At 33.9% G+C, this 25,519-nt stretch overlaps 1 protein-coding gene and 1 non-coding gene across 3 annotated transcripts in view; one reads left to right on the top strand and one right to left on the bottom strand.

The window, feature by feature from the left end:
- The window catches only part of UBE2K (ubiquitin conjugating enzyme E2 K), a 65,202-nt gene that overhangs the window by 2,816 nt on the left and 36,867 nt on the right, over window positions 1-25,519 (bottom strand). For both annotated transcript variants that reach the window (XM_063108182.1, XM_063108180.1), the window contains exons 2-5: window positions 21,780-21,873; window positions 17,556-17,614; window positions 9,619-9,701; window positions 1,663-1,762 (exon numbers count right to left, since the gene is read on the bottom strand). In XM_063108182.1, the coding sequence (XP_062964252.1) occupies window positions 1,663-1,762; window positions 9,619-9,701; window positions 17,556-17,614; window positions 21,780-21,873 (336 nt within the window). The remainder of the gene's footprint in view (window positions 1-1,662; window positions 1,763-9,618; window positions 9,702-17,555; window positions 17,615-21,779; window positions 21,874-25,519) is intronic.
- TRNAI-UAU (transfer RNA isoleucine (anticodon UAU)) lies at window positions 13,017-13,090 on the top strand. The gene has a single exon. It is a non-coding gene; the product is annotated as a tRNA-Ile (tRNA).

Below are 25,519 nucleotides of genomic sequence, written 5' to 3'. Positions count from 1 at the left end.
TTGAAAATTAATCCCCATTGTAAAAGTACTAAGGGGGTGGGAAATCCATCTGTGGTAATTGAAAGTTGGAACCTTTAAGAAGTGATTAGATCATGAGGGGTATGCCCTCATGAATGGATTAACCCATTCATGGATTAACTGGCTAATGGATTAATGGGTTATCACGGGAGTACACTGGTGGCTTTATAAGGAGAGGGAAAGAACATGTGAGCAAGCTTTTTGCCCTCTCCCCATGTGATGCACTGTGCTGCCTCAAGATCCAGAAGAGACTGCCTCCCCAGAAAGAAGACTCTCACCAGATGAACCCCCTGACCTTGGACTTTTCACCCTCCAAAACTGTAAGAAATAAATTTCTTTTCCTTATAAATTACCCAGTTTCAGGTATTGTTATAAGTGACAGGAAACAGACTAAATCAAAACATCAGGGTAGATATAGTCATCCAAGTGAGTGCATACGAGGAAAACTAAAGAGAAAAATGTGAGAATTGAGGAACTACATTTAAAGGGGAGAAAGAAGAGAATAATGTTATGAACTCAGAGGAACACTATGAGATAGAAATGAGAGGGTAGTATCTCAGAAGTCAAGAGAAAAAACCCCTCTAGGTTAAAAAAATAGATAATTCTCAGTAAATCCTAATGCCTTATAGTAGCAGTTGGAAAACTGCTTCTTAAAGGGCCAGATACTAATAATTTAAGGCTTTCAGACCACAGTCTATTCAATTCTGCCACTATAGCTGGAAAGCAAAGTAAACAAGTGGATGTGGCTGTGTTCCAATAAGACATTACTTACAAAACTAGCCTGTCCAGCTGTAATTTGCTGGTCCACTGCCTTAGAGTGATCAAAGATCAGAAATAAAAAATATTTATTCCAGTCAACAAATTATAAGGTCACTGGTATTTGACCATGCCATGTCAGTCAAATTATCACCACGGAGTGATCATCACTGAATAGAGGTGGTGGACAGATGGATAATACACAGGATAAAGCATGGATAGTAAAATGCATTTTTTTTTTTGTCCTTTTTGTGACCAGTAAGGGGATCGCAACCCTTGGCTTGGTGTCGCCTGCACCACGCTCAGCCAGTGAGTGCACCGGCTATCCCTATGTAGGATCCGAACCTGCGCAGCGGGAGCGCAGCATCTCCCGAGTGCGCCACGTGGTCGGCCCTAAAATGCTTTTTTTAAAAAAAAGATGACCAGTAAGGGGATCTTAACCCTTGTCTTGGTGTTGTCAACATCACGCTCTCCCAAGTGAGCTAACCAGCCATCCCTATATAGGGATCCAAACTCATGGCCTTGGTGTTATCAGCACCACACTCTCCCAAGTGAACCATGGGCTGGCCCAGGATAGTAAAAACGTTAGACACAGAATCCAGATGGTAGACATATGGGTGTTGACTGCGTAATTCTTTTGACTTTGTGTGTTTTAATATTTTCAGGTTAGGAAAACTGCACTTACCATTACCCAATTAAATTAGTATGTTAAGAAGTCAATAAATTACGTTTTCACTATTACATCTGACAAAATAATCTTACCACAAGAAAGGAAACCACTTCCTAATTTAGTTTCAACAGAATATGTTCTTGTGTTAACATCATGCACCACTAAAGTAGAGACTTATACACAGTAACAAGGAAGTCTTTCAAAAGCAGCCATCTTACCTGATTTGCTACTACTGCATCTTGTGGATCATCTGGTTCTGCAGCTGCCAATAGTGCTTGCAATGACAATAATACCGTGCGGAGAGTCATTGCTGCTGCCCTAAAATTCAAAATAGGAAAATATTTCAGTTAAGAGGGCGCTGCATAGCAAAAGCAAAGATGTTTTCTGGAGCTAAGAATTGTTTAGATTCTTATTCTAATTATGTAACTAAGTTACAGAAATTTATAATTATATATCTGCCTATCATATTTTTTTCTTCTCTACATAAGCCTTTCTATTTCTTAAGACAATTCAAATTACCCCATCTTGAACTGGCTTTGCCTATTTTCTTATTGTTGCCAGCATCCTTCTTGTCAGCTTTATCTACTGACTTACTTTCTATCCAGTTCTTTAGACATAAAGTAATAAATTATTAGTATTTCTTTCAATAGCATGCTAAAAACAAATAAGATACTATCAAGCAAATATCCTTTACTTTTAAGAAAATTTAAAATCATTCCATAACATTCTGAAATAGGGAAGTTTTTTGCTTAAAACACATCGATTAGTTCATGCATCTAAATGTATTCATAAAGAAAATACACATTGCTATCTAGCAAGAATTCCTGGCATTTCTGTTAAAAGTTTGTTTCACCAATTAATACTGAAATACACATTCACATATTAGATCATTCTAACCAGGCTTTTCAACTGGGTTCCTGATTTGAACCAGAGAACAGAGAAAACTAATCCGTGACTACTTTCTCAGTACTACCAAGGTTGGTACATTAATAGTACCATCCTAGATGATTTGGAGAAAGTTAATTTATGATCAACAATGGATGTCTTAAGGCAGTGGGTCGCACAAAGTGTTGTTCCTCCAACCAGCAGCACCAGTATTACCTGGTAACTTGTAAGAAATGAAAACTCTTTCCCATCCCAGACCGACTCAATCAGAAACTCGGGGGGTGTTTTAACAGGTGACTACCAAGTGATTCTGATGTATGCTAACGTTTGAGTACCACATATATCTACATTTTATGTACTAGAAAAAAAATTCTACTATAAATGGTTCTTTATCTAAAATGCTTAGGATAAAAATTTTTACTGATCTATTTATCCTCTTCGAGAATCTACAGGAATAGGAAAAAAATTTTTGTTATAATGCTTAAAAAGTAGCTAAACTAGTGTTTAAAAGAGAATAGGATTTTAAACAGCTTTTCAAACCACTATGTAGTTTTACTTAATAGAAATTTCTAATTCTGAAAAAATGCTGTGAAAGTAGAAACTGTTTCTCTAAACCAAGGTCCTAAATTTCCTAAAAGTTCACATAAGCTATTTTCAACCAACAGTTATAACACCTTTAATATGGACAATATTCTTCTAGGACAGGAGTTGGAGCATAAAAAAGCCAAACTCAATCCTTCAATGTTCATTCTTGTCTCTCCATTATCATAATAACGGAGAAATGCTTTCTTTACTAAGAGTACATTACTCTAATTTCATTTTATGTTTGGGTAATTTCAAAGAAAATGTTTAAAGACACATGCACATCAGAAGTTGCCTAGATGTATCAGCATAAAGCTGATCTAAACCACCAAAAACAAAAAAAGGGACAAAAAGACAAAATATCACAAAAATGGAATACACAACACTTAAGCTGGATATGTAATACACCAATAGACTTTTTAAGCAACCTAATTTTAAAATCTATTGCATCACTTTAAACAAAATCTTAAGTTACATAATTGAGAAAACTTTCTTTTAAGGAAATTTACCTGAAGAGTGAATATAAATCTCCACTCAAAGGAAGTATTTAATACTAAGACAATTATTAAACTCACAATAATTATTTTAACTTGCAATAAAAACACAAAGGCATGTAAAATAAAAGCATCTAAACCTTATAAACTTGGCAAGTCTTTCATAACATCATATGGGTAGCCTAATATGTATTACATTTCAATAAGGCAATAAACACTTCTCTTAAAAACTGATAATCTCTCAAAAGAATAAAGTTGGACCCTTACCTTATACCATACGTACAAATTAACAAAAGTGGATCAAAGACCCAAATGTAAGAGCTAAAACTAGAAAAAAACATAGTAGAAAAGCTTCATAATACTAGATTTGGCAACAATTTCTTGGATATTACTTCAAAAGTGCAGGAAACAAAAAAAGTGGGGGGCAGGGGGTTGGGTAGGGAGCTGAACTACAACTACATCAAAATTAAAAACTCCTGTGCAAAGGACACAATAAACAGAGTGAAAATGTAACCTACAGATGGGAGAAAATATTTATGAATCGTGTACCTCATAAGGGATTAATATCCAGAATATATAAAGAACTACTACTGAAATAAAATAATAATAAAAAATGAACAAGGGTCTTAGGCATTTCTCCAAAGAAGATACACAATGACCAATAAGCACATGAAAAGATGCTCCTTAAGAAAAGGCAAATCAAAACCATGATAAAGATGGCGTACACCCAATGGGATGGCTACCATCAAATAAAAAAATACAGTTGTTGCCAAAGATGTGGAGAAATTGGAACCTTTGTGCACTGTTTGTGGAAATGTAAAATGGTGCAAACACTGGAAAATAGTTATCATATGATACAGCCATTCCACTGCTGCATATATACCCCAAAGAACTGAAAGCAGGGACTCAAACATATGAGGTGTTTGTACACCTCAAATGTTCATAGCAGCATCATTCACAATAGTCAAAAGATAGAACTGACATTGTTTCCATCAATGAATGAATAAACAAAATGTTTAGGTTTTGTGTATATGTACAATGGAATATTATTTAACCTTAAAAAGAAAGGATATTCTGACATCCTACAACATGAATGAGCCCTGAAGACAATATGCTAAATGAAGTAAGCCAGACACAAATGGACAAATATTGTGATTCCACTAATATAAGGTAACTAGAATAGTCAAATTCATGGAGACAGAAAGTAGAATGGTGGTTGCCAAGGGCTGAAAGAGGGACAAATGGGAAGTTGTTGTTTAGTCAGTAAAGAGTTTCTGTTTTGCAAGATGAAAAGAGCTTTACAGATTAAGATGCACAACAATGTACTTAACACTGCTCACTATACACTTGAAAATGGTTAAGATGGTACATTTTATGCTTATGTGCATTTTATGATTAAATATTTAAAAAAATTTTTTTAAAGTGAAAAATTCTTCAGAGATTTATAAATTCATATTATAAATACTTTCTACCTCCTCTATTTGCAGTGTCTTCTTATTGTGAAGACACTCATAAACTATTATAGACATCTGGGGTTACTAATTCAAGAATTAGACACTAAGGATCTAAAGTAGAACATATTAAAAAGGATAGTTTGCCCTCAAAAATTAAGAAAAAAATCTGGAGCTATAACTTTAGATTCAATTCATAACAATCTCAAAAATCAGTTTTCTGCATGCTTGAACATTTTTCATAAAATGTTTTGGGGAGTGTTTATAAACTTTTAAAAAGTTGAACACAAATCAATGATAAATGACACTGTTTTAATAATTAATTGGATGAAAATTAATATCAAAACAAAACCTATTCTAACTATAGAATATTCTAACCTATGGAATAAAAAAGAAATAAAACTATACTGGCTTGTCAACATTACAGGGCCCTGAGTCAGTCTGACACACAGCATAATGTTTTACATCACGCAGGCCTCCCGTGTTCTACCAAGCAGGGCACACTGTCACAGGACAAGGAGACACATAGGTCTTCCGACCCTGCAGACCCAGAAGACAGGAGACCTGGAACTGCAGCTTGGGCTGAGGGAGGGTGATGCAGCACTTGAGGGACCCCTCATGGAAAGGAGGCTCCTGGAATCTAGCTCTACAGCAGCATGCCCAACTGGAGGAGCTCATTTACCACCTGCCTGCAGCCCATACTGCTGTCACAAAAGCAAACATGCAGAAAAAGAACTGTATGTATTTTTGGACTACTCTACATTAATTTTTAAATCTAAAGCTAATAATGTGATAAAGCGTGGAACTGAAAAAGTACTCTTTTATTCCATTTATTCTTTTCACACAGTACTGATTAAATCCATATCGCATTTAGATTTTTAGGATTCAGTGTATAAAATTAGCTTTTATCTATTCAAACAAATCCTAACAGGCAAACAGGAGAATGGAATTTCAAAACATGTTAGGTAATTTTTATTGATTAGTGGACAATATGAATAAGTCAGTGCCTCATAAATCTTCAGCAAATTAACTTTGCTCAAGTCTCAAATCAATAAGCACAGTTAATATGGCTACTTAAATATTCATTCACAAGGACTCAGTAGGGGCTTACTATGTAAAATAATCATGTGAACTGTTAACACTGCTGACTAACTTTTCTGTTAAGGATTTTCCAGAGATCATAGATAACTGATCCATGTTCGTTCAAAACAATGAATGTTAATTAAAGAGAACGGTAGCTTTTTTATTATAATTTTTTGTTAAAATATAAGCAGAGTAAGATGTTGTGCAGCTGGAGGGATGCTTACGTATGTATATACTCATGTAACTACCACCTGGATCAAAATATAGAGTATCTCCAGCCCTACAAAGCCTCACTCTTGTCTCTCCCATTCACAGTTCTTGCCTACCTCTACCACTATTCAACTTTTTTTTCTTTTTAAAAAGATGACCAGTAAGGGGATCTGAACCCTTAACTTGGTGTTGTCAGCACCATGCTCTCCCAAGTGAGCTAAGCAGCCATCCCTATAAAGGGATCCGAACCCGTGGCCTTGATGTTATCAGCACCACACTCTCCCAAGTGAGCCACAGGCCAGCCCCCTATTCTACTTTCTTTTTTATTTTCTTTTTTGTGACCAGTAAGGGGATCGCAACCCTTGGCTTGGTGTCATCCGCACCGCGCTCAGCCAGTGAGAGCACCGGTCATCCGTATCGGGAGCGCCACTGCGCTCCCAGTGCCACACTCTCCCAAGTGAGCCACAGGGCCAGCCCTCTCTATTCTACTTTCTATAACCATAAATTTGTTTTGGCTCATCTTGAATTTAATAAAAATAGAATCATACAGTATGTATTTTTTTGTGTCCGGATTTTGTCACTCAACATGTAAGAATCAACCATGTTGTCTGTCAATAGTATGCTCTTTTTTACTGCTATGTAGTGTTCCACTGTATGACTGTACCACAATATATCAACTCTTTTATTGATAAGACATTGAGTTATTTTCAGTTTGAGGCTATTAATAAATCTGCTATGAATATTCTTATACAAGTCTTTTGGTGGGCATATGCACTCATTTCTCTTGGATATATACCTAACAATGGAACTGCCGGGCCATACCAAAGGTTTATATGTTTAGCTTTGGTAGACACCACTGGTTTTAAGTGGTTGAACCACATTCCTACCAGCAATGCATGAGGTATGTATGTTTACAGGTATGCAGTATTTCGTAATTGTGATTTTCATTTGCATTTCCCTGATGATTAATGGCACTGAGCACCACTTACTGACCATCTAGATACTCTCTTAGCAACATGCCTGTTCATTTTCTTTTCTTTTTTTTTTTTTGTGGCTGGCTAGCATGTCTTTTGGAAAGTTAGTATTACTGAGTGAAATTTTTATGCATTGTCATTTTCTTCCCTAGGTAAATAGACACCTTTAGTCATAATAGGTGTCAATGGAAAAACATCAGAAAATAGTTTCCACACAGGGTAAATTGTGGAGTTAAGAAATGAATCATACTAAATTGTCAAATATTAATAAAGAGAGCTGGCTTGTTAGTTCACTTGGTTAGAGCATGGTACTGATAACAGCAAGGTCAAGGGTTTGGATAGCTTTATTGGCCAGCTGGCGAAAAAAAAAAAAAAAATTTAATCAGGCAATTCACCATTCCTACATGCATTAATAAAAGACCAAGAATAACCAATTATTTTCTAGCATACCTGTCCCAAATTATTCAATGTTTCTGTAATTCAATTTTTCTAAGACTACTGTCCTGTATTTTTCTCTATCTAAATTTCAGTTATGAAGGCTAAACATTCATAAGGCTTAAACAGGGATATCCACTCAATGTCAATTAAACCTCAGTAAAGCTGGGGGTAGGGGAGAGTTGACTCCTTGGATTTCTAGTCTCACTTATTTTATTTGATGTGTCTTTAATCTCTTTTAATATTTCAATTGTATGTATATGAAAAAAGACTATTCACCTGCCTTGGGAAAAGAGAATAGTTGATAAAAAATATTTTGGTATAAAAATTCAAGTTCTCTCCCTATATATACACCATTTTTCAACTAGCTATAGGGAGATAATTAGTAGTAGCAGTACTGCTGGCTTAACTGAGCAAAAAGGGAAGTCAGTGGGAGGTTTTAGTATGGAAGCTTTGTTTTTGAGGGGAGCAGGTGTCATTCTGGCTGCTGATAATAGCCTGAGTAGGGCAAATTCAGAAGCAGGTAGGCAGGCTACTGCAATCATCCAGACAGAAGGTAATGCGACTTAGACCAGGATGGTAATAGTGAAGCTGCTCATAACATTTTGAAGGTTTCACAAATAGATTCACAGACAGGGCACAGGGTACCAGAGAAAGAAGAACCAAGGATCACAATGAGATTTTGGCATGAGCAACTGCAAGAATGTAGTTACCAATAACTCAGAGGAGGAAGACTATCTAAAGAAGAAGCAAGGTATATCGGTTTAGTTTTTGACAGTTTTGAGACAGATAGCAGTTTATGAGTCTGGAGTTCAGGAAATATAAATTTGTGAGTTGCCAATATATAACGGTGAAATTATGAAATCAGATGAGCTCCCCAACGAGGTGAGTGTAGATTGAAAGAAGCAGAGGTCCAAGACTTATCCTAAGGCATTCTAATGACCAAAGATTAAGGAGATAAAAGAGAAACTAGGTAAGAAGTCTGGGAGTGGGAGTCTGGGGGTGGGACTAGGAAGGGGAGAACCGAAATAATGTCCTGGAAGCCAAATGAAAAAAGTACAACATCTCTAATACTGCATATCTGCATTCATATCAACGAAGCATAAACCTATAAGGGGCCATGGAGATAACTTTATAGATAACAACACTAAGGCCTCGAAGTTCAATAAATTGGCAAATGTTACAAATCAAAAGAATAACAGTCAGAGAAGATAAAGTTAGATTTATTCTAAACTACTCAGTATTTGACAGTATGGAATACAGATAAAAAAACTAGATCCCGGGGTCTGGCTGGTTAGCTCAATTTGTTAGAGCGCACTGTTGTAACACCAAGATCAAGGGTTCAGATCTCCATCCTGGCCAGCCACCAAAAAAAGAAAAAGAAAAAAAAAAAAAAAGCCAGGCTGTATCTAAGAGAGTTACATAAAACAACTCATTTAATCCTCTGGGCCCTATGAAGAAAGTATTAACCCTGTTTTACAGACGAGGAAAATAAGGTACAAAGACTTCAGATAGTTTGCTCACAACCAGACAGCTTAGTAAATGGCAGAGTCAGGATTTGAACTTGATAGCTCCAAAGTAGGAATCTTAAAACACTACAGACAAACCAAGGGAAAGCAGTATAAAGTGCTAAGCAAATGAAGGTATCTCTTACTTAGAATCTGAGAACCTTAACTGCACTCAACACAACTTCCAACAATTTTGTTGCTTTCAATTCCATGAGAGATGACTACTTCAATACTTAGCTTTTACTTTTGGTCTTTCACAGATATCTTCCTGAGACAGCAAAGATTCAATTTTACCAAAATAACAAATGAAATCCAAGACTTTTCAAAATGTAAAGCTAACATCTGATATTACCTAACAAGTCTGTTTAAATATAGGTTGTGATTTCAGTTATAACACAGTTTCAGTTATATACTTAAACGAATTTATAAAGGTATTGCCCAAATAAGATAAAGTATAATACATGCTTATGTTTTAAGGCAATTATATATTTAACACTCTTATTTTCTTGGTATTCATATGAGAAAGGAGAAGGTGAATTCAAAATTTCTTACCACTGATCTTTCAGGATATCCAAACAAATAGCCCCTGTGACGGAACTAATATTAGGATGCCATATTTTAGTGATAAACCGGACCTAGAATATAAAGCACACTTGAGTTTGAAGTAACAGAAATAAAACATACATAGTTTAAGTAGAACTACAAGAAAATGAAATCCTCAGGTTAAAAAATTAAGTCCATACTTCTATTACATCATTTGCCTAGGTGAAGAGGGGTGCAGAAGATAAACCATTCAGTAAGCTGAATACTGTCAATGACATATTATTTTTAAACCTTTTAAAAAACATGACACCTTTAAACAAACCCAACAACTAATATGAGCTTACAATTTACACAGCATAATGCTAAATGCTATGAGAAATACAATGGAGACTAAAGTACATTTGGGTACATAAAGTAGCACATAAAATCAAAATGTAGATATAAGTGGTACTTTTCTCCCATCCAAGTACTAACCAGGCCTGACTCTGCTTAGCTTCCGAGATCAGATGACATCGGCCACGTTCAGGGTGGTATGGCCAATAAGTGGCACTTTTCTAAGTGTGAGGTAGGGTACAAAATAGGTTTGAAGGAAAAAGTAAGCAAAATCATGCATGGAAGCACAAGTAGTAAGTGGCTATAATGCTTTTAATTTTTCTGCAGAATTTTTTTTTCAAACTCTTTTTTTAAAATAACAAACATTTGAAGGCCTATTATTATATGCCAGGCATTGAGGAGACACTGAGGCTCAGAGTTTAAGATACCCAAAATCAAATAGCTAGTTAACAAGAGAGCAATATGCAAACGCACACAATCTGATTCCAGATTCTGAGTCTCTAATCATCTCACTATTTCTTAGCACTGAAGAATAATAAACCAACAAGTGAAAATGTTAACTATCAGACCACCATTAAATGAAATCTCTATTTTATCAGCTCTTACTCATAAGCTTTCAGAGGATCTTTATTATTATTTCTGACACGCATGATAGCAACCACCTGAGCCCAAATTCTTTAATACTTAATAGGTTACTGTAATTACTAGGTACCAAGTAATATTCTAAGTACTTTACAAAAATTAACTCTTCGACGTGCTCCAAATCTAAGCTATTTATGGAAACAAGCTAAATAGCTTCCACCTCTCTTTTGTCCTTGTGACTTCTTGTCTATACTACCTGTCTCTATTTCTTACCTCCTACTCCCTAACTCATATTTAATCTGAAATAGCACTTTAAGTCACTTTAAAACATCTAATACTAATGGATATTTTCCACTACTTCATTCTGACTGTTTGATCCTTTTTTAATTCTTAAATAATCTTACTGCTTTCAATGATACTTACTTATCTCCATCCACAGAACCACCATCCCATTAAAGCAGAATATCATTCTTCACTTGGATTACTACAGTCTCCTGACTTTACTGCCTTCTGCTCTGTCCCCTCCAATCCATTCTCCACACTGAAACTAAAGAGAGCCCTTTAAAGCAAATCTGATTTCCAACACTACTCTGTTTAAGGCTCTTTCATGATCTCTCATTCCCTTTACGTAAGCCCACATTCTCAACCTAGCCCTAGCCTACCCCTGAAATCTAAATTTTCACTTCCACCCCATATTCCATTCTCCTGTTCAGTCATATTCAAAATTGGGGTGTTTTTTTTTTTTTTTTTGGCCTCTGGGCCTTCATGCATGTTTGTTTTTTCAATAACACACCTCTACACCCTCTTCCTCTGGCTAACTCCTACTTATCCTTAAAGTTTCAACTTCCATTATCACTTCTTTCCTGACCTGTTCCCACAATATCTTGTACCTCTAGGAAGGTTGCTATGTCAATGATTACATTTCTATAATCTCTGCCTTATTTGTCTGGTCTTCCCTAAAACGTACTGTTATCCATCCACCCTAGAGCATCCCCAATACCTAAAAGTGTTTCATATTGAATGAATGTGCACTTAACTTTATGGCTAATATGTTATCATAGGGCTAAACAGTCCCTCTCAAATAGAGGGCAGGTCAAATAAGACAGTAACATAGGGCTTATGAACAACAAACATTTCTTTATAACAGATGTAGCCACAAAATTCACATCTTAATATTTACCATTCATTAAGTTTGATGCATAAAGGTACAAAATAACCATATCCCATAATTTCAATCACTCAGGGAAATCACAGCATTCTGTAACTTTAAAAACAAAGGGTTCAATATTTTCAACAATATTGGAAAACAGAATTTTAACTACTACTGAAGATGTCAGAAAGTTTGTGGTTTAAGCAAGGGATTTGAGGATGTGTTAACTGTATCTTGCATTTTAAAGAATGATCTTCTATACAAGATTCTCTGTAGATGCATATGCAGAACCATGGAAATATTACCAGGACCAAGGAAATTGTTAAACTAATTCTTACCTTGTACTATAATCTACAAAATAGAAATAATATTAGAAATAATACTGTCCTATTATTCTATACCCAATTTATATCCATTTCACCACTTTCTCCCATAGTCCTATCATCCCTGTCCTATATTAACAAAAGTGTAGAATCAAAAGAACTTGGAAGGGATGAAATATAAGAGTAAGTAACAATACAATGACACTTACAATGACCTCGTTGAGTCATACATGACTCTGATTACAAAACAGATATTTGGTGGTTTATAATACCAAAACACTTATTAATAACAATTCAAGTGTCCTTATTTTCACATATAAAACTCATACTAGCACTATCTGGAAACCTCAGAACAATCACTAGTTTGGGGAACATCCAAGGATAAAAACAAAGATCTGAACATGTAGATGTATGCAGCAGATACTAAATGTTATCTGACAGAAATGACAGGGACTATTCTTAATTATCTATATTGGCATACCATCATCAGTATTCTTATCTCTTCCTAGAGGATGCATCTTACATTTCATTCACTGTTTAGTTCAACTAACACTTCAGCTCCTACTTCATGGTAGATGTGAATTCATATTTCCATTGAGAATTTCTAGTTTCAAAATTGGAACTCAAGGAAATCACATTATTAAAGCAGCTTTAATTCATACAAAAGAAAATGCTATTTTATTTAAATGTGTATGCACAGACAGGTATGTTCATTAAAGATTATTAGCATTGGTACTGATACTCAATTTCACATATAAAAAAGAATGTTTATAACACTAAGGAAAAAAGAGGAAAATTCACAACCTAATCTTCAATATATAATGGAAAAATCATTTGAGTTTTACTAATTTAATAGTTTTTACATTAATAGAATACACATTACAATTTACTTTAGAAATACTGGTTGCATGCACTCAATCAAATTCCTTCTACACTATTTTCAGCCTGATTCAAAAAGATATTTTCTCTGTTTAGTAGTTAACCTACTGTTCTTCTGGTTTATAATTTAATGCAGGGCTGGCTGGTTAGCTCAGTTGGTTAGAGCATGGTGCTTATAACACCAAAGTTCAGGGTTCGATCCCTTTACCGGCCAGCTGTCAAAAAACAAAACAATAATAATAATAATTTAATGCAGAATAATAACAAAAAATATCCTGTGGCCATGTTAAAATAAACAAATATAAGTTTTCAATCTTTTCTCAAATTTTAGCTGCACAATATTACAAGAGAATATAACTAGCTAACTTCTATCCTTTTACCTCAGAATAAGACTTAAAATTAAACTTGAGTCTAAACATATGCAAACACATAATTTAGCAAGAAATTTACAAATACTCCCCATTCCTTCCATTATATTTACCAATCAGTAAAAAATCAAATCAATTTAGCACATGTCTAGAACATATTTATCATACGTTAACATTTACTGCAACAGCTTAATCCCATAAATGGGATGCATACTATATTTAAAAGGATACCAAATTTCCACTATGACTAATTGGATGAAGCCAGTGGGAGACAAATTGGGGTTGAATTTCAAACATACCTCAGTTCTTATGTTTTGAGTCTGTTTTTCTCATTTTATTTAAAAAAGGGAGAAATTAAAATAAAAATGGGGGAAAGTAAAGTTATTTCAAAGATTAAATGAAATAATATTTTAAGGTGCCTAAAACAGAGCAAAGAGAATGCAATTACTTTGGAACTATTACACAGTAGAGTCAATACCTTTACTGAGATGTAATTTGCCCATTTAAAGTGCACAACTTCATAGTTTTTAGTGTATTCAAAGAACTGCACAACTATCACTACAATCTAACTTTTGTCCATTTTATCACCTCAAAAAAAAATCCTGTCCCAGGTTTCAGCACGCACGCGCGCACGCGCACACGCACGCACGCACGCACACACACACACACACAAACAAAAATCTTTTAAAAAACCCAAAAAAGTAAAACTAAGAAACAAAAAAGAAACCCTGTAACTATCAGTAGTCACTCTATCCATTCTTCCCTGTCCCTCCATCCCTAAACAAACACCAATCTACTTTCTCTCTCTATGGACCTGCCTTTTCTGATGTTTTACATAAATAAAGCATACAGGTGTGGCTTTTAATTTATTTTATTTAACACAATGTTTTCAAGGTTTATTCATGTTGTAGCATTTATGAGTACTTCATTCTTTTTTATAACCAAATAATATTCCATGGCATGAATAGGCCACATTTTATTTATCCATTAATCAGTTGGACATTTTGGTTGCTTCCACTTTTTGGTTATTATGAATAATGCTAGTATGAACATCCATATATAAGCTGTTGTCTGAACATATGTTTTCATTTTTATTGGGTAGATACCTAGAAGTGGAACTGCTGAGTCATAATGGAACTCTACTGGTTATTCATTTTAAACAAATTATTTTCCAAAATGGTTGCAACATTTTATCTTCCCACCAGCAATGTATGAGAATTTCAATTTATAGAGGAAATTGAGGTGTGCTATTGTATTTTTAGATATTTTTAAAAGAGGAAGCAAACAGACTACTTTGGAAGGGAACTCTTGGAGTGGCAGTCATTGGTTAATGCTAGCTTACATTTACAGAGTCCTTATTTGGTGTCAAGCACTCTTCTAAGTATTATATTTCATTATATCTCAGGTACCATCAATTATTCAAGACACCATCATTTTATATAAAAACTTTATATAACTGGCAGAGAAAAAAACTCCGCCAATTAAATTATGACATGCCATTTACTGAAAGATGTGTCCTGATTGCAGAGACGTTAAAAATGTTTAAAAAAAAAAAAAAAGTTTCACTGCATTATTAAAATATAGTTCTTTGGGGCCGGGCCATGGCTCACTTGGGAGAATATGGTGTTGACAACACCAAGTCAAGGGTTAAGATCCCCTTACCGGTCATCTTTTAAAGAAAAAATAAAAATAAAGTAAAATAAAATACAGTTCTTTAACTCCTTTAATATTTATAATCCTCTGAAAGGATTTTACAAAGGAGAAACGGAGGCACACAGAGATTAGATATCTTGCCTAAAATCACAAAGCCAGTTAAATGGAAGAAGTAAGATCTGAACTCTGGTTGACTGTTCTTGGTAGAGTCATATTCATGATTTCAGAAATTTTGTCCTCACTTCTTCCCTACCAGAGTCTTATGGAATCTGGGTTCTACCTAACCTCTAAGCCTTAGTTCCTTCATTTGTTACGGCTGTTTTTATAAAGACTGTTTCAGGTGCTGAGCCTGTGGCGCACTCAGGAGAGTGTGGCGCTGGGAGCGCAGCGACGCTCCCGCCGCGGGTTCAGATCCTATATAGGAATGGCCAGTGCACTCACTGGCTGAGTGCCGGTCACGAAAAAGACAAAAAAATAAATAAATAAATAAATAAAATAAATAAATAAAGACTGTTTCAGGAAAGGCATATAAAATTCTCAGCACAAAACAAATGATAATTGCTACTACCATTATTTAACAGTAAAATACAGTGACTGAAAGCAGTCCCTCGAGAGCTCTTTTCTTTCTTCTTTTCTCATTTATATTAAAAAAAATAATGACAACCACAAATGTCCATCACAGCTGAATGGAGAAACAAAATTGTGGTACATACATACAATGGAATATTATTCAGCCTTAAAAACAAAATTCTGACCCATGCTATGACATGGATGAATCTTGATGACATTATGCTATGTGAAATAAGCCATTTATGAAAGGACAAATATTGTTTGATTCCACTAATATGAGGTACCTGAAGTAGTCAAATTCATAGAAACAGAAAATACAACAGTGGCTACCAGAAGATGTGAGCAGGGGGTAATAGGGAGTTATTGTTTAATGGGTACAGAGTTTCAGTTTGGGAAGATGAAAAAGTTTTAGAGATAATGGTGGTGAAGGCTGTACAACATTGTGAATATATTTAATGCTGCTGAACTGTATACCTAAAAATAGTTTAAAATGGTAAAATCTACGTCATGTATATTTTACATATGCAAAAAAGAAAAACAAACCCCCCCCCCAACTTATCAGAAAACAGATGTACATAAGCAGAATAAAAGACATACTGTACCGTTAGGTAATCTAAATTCAGCCTAGAATTTCCATTACCATGTCTATTCTTAATGAAAACAATCAATAGGTTGAATGAATAAATTCCAGAACATTCTCTGAGTGACTGCTATCTTATGCTGAAGGGACATTATACTATTAGGAGCTACAGATAATACATAGGTGTATAAGACACGGTCCTTGACTCAGGAGCATAAAAGATACATCCCAAAATAACACAGTATGTTAATTGGTATTATATTTGTGTTGGTACTACATAAATTGTATAAAATGCTTTTGAGAGTAGAGGGAGAAACATTTGATGGGTACAGCTTAATAGATAAAGTGATACTTTACCCAGACTTTGAAAGAAAACTAGAATTTTAAATAATAGGGGCAAAAAATTCAAATGAAAATGATAGAAAGGTATGGAAGAATAAGCATCATCTACAAATAGTAAATAATCTAAGCTAAAAAATGAAATCCATGTTGTGGGTGGAGGAGATAGAAGATTAGGATGGAAAAGATTGGGGTCAGGTTGTAGGAGGATTTAAATTCCAAGCTAAAAAGTTTAGATTAACAAGAAAAGAAAAGCATCATCATCAAAACTGTACTTGGAAGACTTACAGAACAGCAATGCAAAGAATGAGTAGGAGTGGCAAAGACGGAAGAGTGATTAAATAATAGGCAAAATAGAGAAGTAATGGGCTGAGCCCGTGGCGCACTCGGTAGCGTGCTGCGCTAGCAGCGCGGTGACGCTCCCGCCGCCGCGGGTTCAGATCCTATATAAGGATGAGCGGTGCACTCCCTGGCTGAGCGCCGGTCACGGGAAAAAAAAAAAAAAAAAAAAAAAATAGAGAAGTAATAAAGTTGAATGCCTAAACCAAAGTTAAATAGTGATGGCAGCAAAAGTAGAGACATAAAGTGGTTCAGTCAAAATTAAGTTTAGACTGGCTCCCATTATACATGATCCTAGGGTATTCCATTCCCTCTTTTAACATTTATCACAGTTGTAATTGCTTGCTCATTATTTTTTTTTCCTGCTAAAATATGAGCTCTACGAAAGCATGAAAAGTATGTCTTATTTAATGCTATATTCCTTGGTACACAGTACTCAAACAACTGTTGAATGAATGTAGAGCACACTGTTCCCTAAAACATATACTTCTTTGAGGTAAGTAACAATCTCTCTTTACATGTATAAGGGCTCTCTAAATTTGGGAACACTGCAAGTTTTTCCAGACCTAGTATTTCAGCCTTTGTCAGATGCACATCCTATTCCAATCTAGAGCCACTGCTGGCTAACATTAAAGTAAGCTTGTTTTTCATTCTCATTTCAGAAGAAAACCATCTGCCATTACTTCAAATCTTATCCAAATTAAATTTACACACAGTAAACAACTCGTAAAGCTGTAACTTTAATAAGTTCTACAATATATATTAATGAAATGAGCCAAGAAATATAAAATATTTTAAAAGTTCATGCACAAAAAATAGGCTTACAATACCTTAGGGGGATTAAATGGATATGTTTCTGGTATTTTTATCTCTAGTTGATATCTTCCTCCTAAAAAATGGGGAAAACAGGAAGTTAAGAATGCTGCTCACTTTAAATATGTGGAGACATAATATATGGCTGGAAGTTTTCAAAATATCTATTATTTTACATTCAATAACAAAAAATTCATTTTAAAGTTGAAATCCAAAAAATAATCAAAAGCACATTTTTAATTTAAAGGATATATACAAATCATACAGAATATCCATTTCATACAACTATATTATCAGTAAGTAATAGGGCTAGAGATAGATAAATATGGGGGTACTTCAAAAAACTTGTAGAAAAATTAAAAGAAAATACAAATCTTTCCATGGACTTTTTAAAGTACCCTCATACATTAAATCCACAGACAATCCAATGCCAAAGATTTCATTAGAACAATTAACTAGTATAGGTTCTGTCTCCTTTTGTTTCCTCTAGTCCACCCTGATAAGAGCTGCTAAATAATAGAAATAATAAAAAGGAAAAAAAGAAAAAAGAAAAAAAGAAAGAAAGTAGGGAGGTACAGAGGCATGGAAGTATAGAAACAAAGGGTTATGCCATAAACTGAAAATTCTACTTCTAGCTGGTTCTCTTAAACGCAAAAATGTCTTTTAACTTGTGTCCTAAATCAAATGCCAACACTTCTTGTTAAAATGTTAAAAACAAAATTCAACATAAGAGATAGGCATAAAGACAAAAAACTATCTATTCCTTTAAATGGTCATACAAAATGCAAAACTTTACAAAGAAGTTGCTCTAACCAGTAATACATAAACAGAAGGCAACATTCTGTTTTGTTTTGAAGTTATCCTGAGCAACTAGCAGCTAAATAGGAATTTTATAAAGCTTATCTAGCCTCCCATAACTGGGGTGTTCAAGGGGAGAATAACTGCCTCTAAAGAACTCTGAAGGGGGAAGTCTCGCACTGGATGAGATGCTGGATTCAAATCCTAACTCTAACAAACCTTCCAATTCTAAGACTTTATGACCCATAACATAGAATACTCACTATTAAAAAATATAGCAAATAAAACTGTGCTACTGAAATACTTAGTTATGGAACTATGTCTGGAATTTTGCTCCAAAATAATCAAGGGATAGATTAGATCAAAGATTGGTCATGAGTTAAGTTATTTAAGCCGACTGATAAATACATGGAGGTTTCATTACATTTTTCTTTTGTATGTATCTGAAATTTTCCATAATAAAAAAGTAAGAAACCAAACAAACAAAAAAATGAAAACTGTGTGCTTTTAACATTAACAACTTCAAAATTTTATACACTCAGCTCTTGAAAAAGTCAAGCAGGGGATGTTCCTCAGGATACCTGGATTCTCTCAAATCCAGATACTCCATTGTTATGAATGGATAACTGGATCTGGGAGAAAAATAAAAGAGCATTTCACTTGGTATCGCTCTCTTCAAGCCATTTTTAGTTCCAATTGTTCTCTTCTTGCTAATTCTTTTTAATAGAGTACCATGGTGACTGGAGTTTAACTAGAAGCCTGAAACAGAACATATGCTAGCAGTGAAATATAAAGAAAAGTAGTCAAAACAAATGGGAAAAAAAGGTAAGATAAAGGTACCTGAGGAAAATTTGTGAATATAGAAATAACTGTTTATGTTCAGAATTATACATGGTAGCTTCAAATATGGCATAATAAATTCAGCCTTTTTTTCTCCTTCCTAAGAATCCTGTTTCTTTTTCTGATTAAATTCCACATTACCACCTCTATAACCTGTCATATAAAGTTCCTCCTTCTTCAATGTCCAAAACTATCTCTTAGGAGCAGTGGAGCACCCAGAGATATTATATAAATAATGCTGGACTCTACAGTCCCCAAAATCTTATTTCTACTCCATATATTATATGCTCTGTTTTACATTATTACCTGACAACTTTCAATATATAACCACTATAGCATTATTTGATCATGGCAATACAGCTAAGGAACCTTTATGATAACTATATTATCCATATTATAATAGATTTCACTTTAAAACATTTACTTCTTGTAGATTTTAATATTAAAAATACATAATCTTTAAATTTAACCTAATCAAAAGGGAAGGATATGAGAATTTTTAAACTAACAATGATTCCACAAATTTAAAAGAAAAGCCTCAAAAATTAAAGTGTTTCTTTGCCATTGAGTTGTTAAGGCAAAAGTTAAGAAATGTGACTTAAGTACCATACGCAATACGGCAATTTCCCCTGGGTATTCTATTTCTCAATCTGATTGCTTTTAACACAGTATAAAATGTCTGCCTCTTTTGCTTTAATTTTTAAGTTTGGATTTTAAAAAAAACCCTAAAAAATAGCAAGATCCCTGCAGTAAATGTTATCAAAATATTTTACCTATGCTCATATCTCAAAGAAAAAAGCATCTAAGTTGATCCCTTGAGTGGTGCTTCTCCTAAACAAAATGAACAAGTTCTCTTCAATAGTTTTATGATAAAAAGAAGAGAATTTAAGTTAATCTATCTCAAATATATACCCAAAAAACATATTAAAACTAATATTAGAAAAATATTGTCTCATTTAACAGCATCAGCAGAAATAAGAACTTAAAAATGACCAAACTTGTTTCTAACCAATAAATATGGTATATGTATCTTATTCTATAGATAAGTGTACATTATCCAATTTTTAAAAAATCCATCTACTTATTAATAGTTGCTAAGAAGGTAAAGAACATTCTACCTAATTTATCAGTAAGTGTCTTGTTTATAAAAATCAATTTGAAGAGCTCTAGAATGATAATGCTATTGCCCTACTGTCTTTTGAAAATACATCTAAACAACCTAAAAAAGGAATTCAAGAGTAACTGTAATACCTGCTTTCAAGAAGCAGCTTGTATACCATTACATAAAACATCTGCTATTAAGGCAAGCACCTGATTTTTGTAAGATAACAAAAGCTCTTTTCTACATTTAATGATGGTCAAAAGAACTAAATGAAATAGCATCCATGAAAGCATCCTGACTAGGCCTGGCATATAGGAAGTACTCAATAAACAATACAAAAAATTAAATCATAACTAGAAATGGCTCCTATGAACTATAAAACAGAAAATAAAATTTTATCCCTTCAGAATTGGTACAACATGATAAAAACATTCTAGGGTCTTTAAAAATTTAGAAAACAGAAAAATATTCAGTATCAGATTTTTCTGAAATTTTTTGGGTAACTGTTCATTACAGAATTATAGAACCACTACAGATATAACCCCCACTTCCAATACTCAGTCAATCCTGATTTATTAAAAAGCAGAAAGTATTAAAAGCATAGGCTTTGAAGTCAAAGGCTATCAGCACTCAAATTCCAGCTGTGCCACTTAGATGTTTAACTTCTCTGAGCTTAAGTTTCTTCATCTATGAAACAGTGATAACTTACCTCATAAGATTTGTTGTAAGGACTGAATGAGAAAATAATGTAAAGCTCTTATAAGTAAGAACTACCACATATTCCATTACATGTTTTCTGTTAAACAAATATTTGAATGCCTATTATATGCAAGAACCTTGGTTACACTATAACCCAAATTTACAATATTCATTAACAAGGATTTGCCTAATGAGGTACTACAAAGCTTCTTCTTTCTGTATCTTACCACCCAATTCAATGGTCTAAAGTAGCTACAGACTTAATTTGTGAATATGAAGTACAGCAAAGCTGCCTCCTTTCTTTTCTGTATTTTGAAATGATCACCCAAAGTTCTGCTACATAAAGAAAATTAAGTATTTGGAGTATTGCCTTTGAAGACATATCAGTGAATAAAATGCTGATGGACAAACAGAGGAGAGGAGCTTTAGAAACAAAAACATTTGATCAGTCAGAAATTTAAGGCAAGGTTTGAAATAGATACCATATGAAGGGTAATTGAGAGTTTATAGCCCAAATAAGTTAGAGGCTCAACAGGCTACATGTTTTATCCTGTTAAATTCTAACCTATATAACCTGTTACTTGGCTCTGCTAAATCTATTTTGTGGAAAGAAAAAAATTAGCTAAAATTCAGTGAGAAAAACCAGATAAGAATCTAAATTTATTATTTTAAAATTGCTGTATATCCTAAGCCAAAAGAAGTAAATTTACATGTAGCTTGTAGATTCTTAAGATTATTCTGATTTAATGTTTCAGACAGGTTCTAATACGCACAATATTTTGATACAGAAAAAAGTACTTGCCTTCATATGGTGTGTCTGGAGGTCCTGCTATTTCTCCTCTTAATTCTGTAAAATTCTCATCTACAAGATCTACTTTAATTTGATTTTTGCTCGTCTTAAAAATAAACAGAAAATAAATGTTAGTTATGTCAGCAAGAAAAAGCCTATTTTAAAATATTACCTATAAAAAAATTTGAAGCCCCCTCTTTCATAAGCTTGATTATCTGCTCTAGTAAAAGTAATAGTTTGTGCTTTTCTAGGACTTAATTAGCCACTTTTAAGAATATTAAAACAAAGAAACTAAAATTTTAACTTCAATGTTTTTAAGAAAAAACACCACTTTGAACAACAGTACAATGGCTTGTTGACGTTACAGGAACATTAGAGAAAAATAGTAGACAACCTATTTTATGTTTGCAACTCTGTGTATGTTAGGTCCAATGTGCTAAATTTATTCACCTGTAGATGAACGGTGAGATACTATACTCTCCAAGCTTACATGTGTTCTGTCCATATAAAAAGAAAATTCAGGGTCATTAAAAGCCATTTAACCCATAAGTGCTCTTACTTGAACTAATCATAACAATTTTTATGTTAACTGATTGAAATACTACACCATCCACTAGGATGGTGTAAGCTCTAGGCATCTAATTAATATTCCTTTCCATGGAAATTCCCAAAACCTAAATGCCTCATTAGAATCTTCTAATACCTTCTTCAGTTTTTCTGCTTAGTTTATTTCAATGGAACTATGTACTTTTCAAAACATATTCCTACTTTAAATTTATCTACATCTACTTATTTTGCACTTTACACTTCTTAAAGCACTTTCACATCTATAATATCACTTGCATCTCTTAATCTTGTGACAGTCCATTCTCAGAGTCATGATGACCTTAAATGAAGAAACCATCATCCAGTGGGATTCACATTAACATTCACAACTACCTGCCTGCAAATGGGCTCTCCACTTATATTCTCAAACCTATGCTAGTATCTTACTGGTCTATATTCTATTCCTAATATAGTCAAATCCTTTCCATCTCTCAATTTTTTAAGCCTAAATCTCTAATTTTTAAGTCATGTTTTCATTTTTTTGTTAGGATTACATTTTTACCTAATTGACACAACATAACTACTCATATGAAAGAAAGTCTACCAGAAAATCTCAAGAGTAAAGTTTTTTTGCTTTTAGACTCACCTTCTTACACTTCTTAACTGGGTGGAACAGTGTTAAGAACTACTGTTTTAAGATCCTTGGCTTCCTCTGTTTGCCTCCAACAAAAGATACCATTTTTACTCTTTTTCTGTACTAAATATTTTTAGTACAAAAATGTTTAGTACAGAAACCACAGATAACTTAAAACTCAAATGTTTAAAATTTCATATGACTCCTAATTAATCCTTTCTTTTAATAAGAACATAAAACTAAAAAACTTACTTTCGTGCATTTTAAAAACGTTCTATTTAGTACTGGTTTATTTCTTAACTATTTTTACATTGGGGATTAAAGTATTTCATATTTTTCTGAAAATATTTTTATCCAAAAATGAAATTTAATTATAAACATGCATAATGAGAAACTTCTTCCTGTACCCTAAAAAATCATTAACATCCTTGGTCTCTGCGGTAGAGGAAATGTATATTTTAGCAATAGTAAAAATACTCTGTCCAGCATTACAAGAATGAATAATGTTATAAAGAAAACTGGAAGCATCCAACCCTCACTGACCAAGAAGTCACAAGTGTAACTACAGACTTCTATTTCTACCCTTAAGATTTCTAAATAAAACAAGAGTAATCACATCTTGCAAATCATCAGTGCTTTCTCTACAGATCTCTACAGCTTCCCACAACTCTCCCTCTAAAAAAAGAAGAGAAAATAGGCCGGCCCGTGGCTCACTCAGTAGAGTGCGGTGCTGATAAAAAAAGAAGAGAAAATAACAATGAAATATTAGGATACTAAAGGATCTGACTAGACTAAAGTTTTCAGGATGGGAGGACTGGGTAATGGAGATTAGAAAAGCTCCTTTCTGGGACTTCCACAACTCTCTGGCTAGTAAACCGCTAAATAAATATTAATTTTTATACCTCTGTCCTTATTTCTGTCCACATCATCCCCAAATTGTAATTCAGACAAAAATTGATCTTTTTTCCATTCTAGAGAAAGAACACTATTAATGTACGAAAAATTTACTAAATCAGATCAAGAAAATAGTACCACCATGACGAATCTCATTATAAAGAAGCATTCTATATACGGTCTAGAGTTGGGTTTTTATCTGCAGATAATTAAAGACAAAAAGAAAATGTAAAGTTAAACACAAAGATTTTTCACAGCTTAATTTTTCCACCAACCTCCACAGTTTAATTTAAACATCCTGTTACGTCACAATCCCAAACTCCAATCCCACTGGCCCCACAAACTAACTTAAAATCCCAGTTTAAGACTCAGGAACTATAAGGAAGACAGGGAAAAATGGCAAAAGATGACAGTATTAGAAACAGCATGGCCAAGAGCTGGCTGATTAGCTCACTTGGGTGGTGCTGGTAATGCCAAGGTCATGGTTTTGGATCCCAAGATGGGCCAACCATCAAATTTAAAAAAAAAAGAGAGAGAAACGGCATGGCCTTTGGAGTCAGACAGATGTGTGCCGAATCCTAGTTGTCATTTATTTGCAGTATTAATTCAGGTACATCATGGAACATCTAACTCTCAATTTTATTACTGTAAAATGAGAATACTTATCTCAGAATTTAATGAGAATCTCCTGAACTTAGAAGTAAGCAGTATAGCTACCCTTTCCTTAACATTAATTACAAAACCTCTGATTTCACAGCCCTGTTTTTTAAAATTTCTCAGTTCTGTTTCCAGAATGGAAATGTAACTTTTAAAAGTAAATCACAAAACAATGTGTCTATTCACTTTAATGACTGCAACAACCAACAACTAAGAGCTGAAGCTTTTAGGTGAAACCCTGAAGAACTGTTATCACTGTACTATAATTTTTGTGAGGATAAAAAGCTGCTTTTCTATACTTTCTTCTCCCAACTCAGCTAAACATAAAGCATGACTTCTGGTAGTCTTCTTTTTCTGATGTTCCCTGGGGGCTCCAAGGCATTTCTAATGCATAAAAGGAAAAGAGAAGAATAGAAGCTACAGTTCCTAGCAAACAATTTCTAAGTAAACTACATTATTAAGATATACATAAAGCATGCAAAATAGCATACAATGTTGCAGCTAATTTGGACAAGGTAAAAAAAATAAATATTATTGCTGATAAGCAATGGTGCAGAATTTAAAGCAGTTCTAATAGATTTCTAAAGCCAAGTCTCCCAGTGAAATAATATCATCATCATCATAAAAATTATTTCAAATAGTTACTGGAGTCTACTATATGCCAGAAAATGATCTCAAGTGTTAGTGAACAAAACCTAAGTTCCTGCCCACTTGGAGCTTACAATCTAGTGGGAAAAACTAAAAATTGAAAGATTTTTATCATATAAGCAAAGCACTAAGTACAAAGTATATTGTTATTTACCCTGTTTAAAACTTACTATGTAACCCTGAGCAAGTTAATTAACCATTGTGTACCTCACTTTCATCCTCTGTCAACTGGGGATTATATTAGTACCTACCTCACAGGGTTCATGAGTGAATTTAATGAATTAATAGAGTATACAGAACAATGACTGTCATAAAGTAAATGTTCAGCATATAGTAGCCACTTATCATTGGAATTTGTTGACTTTGACTCTCT

This window comes from Cynocephalus volans, chromosome 9 (genome assembly GCF_027409185.1).
Source record: "Cynocephalus volans isolate mCynVol1 chromosome 9, mCynVol1.pri, whole genome shotgun sequence".
Taxonomy (NCBI): Eukaryota; Metazoa; Chordata; class Mammalia; order Dermoptera; family Cynocephalidae; genus Cynocephalus; species Cynocephalus volans.
This window is presented reverse-complemented; position numbering and strand designations above follow the sequence as displayed.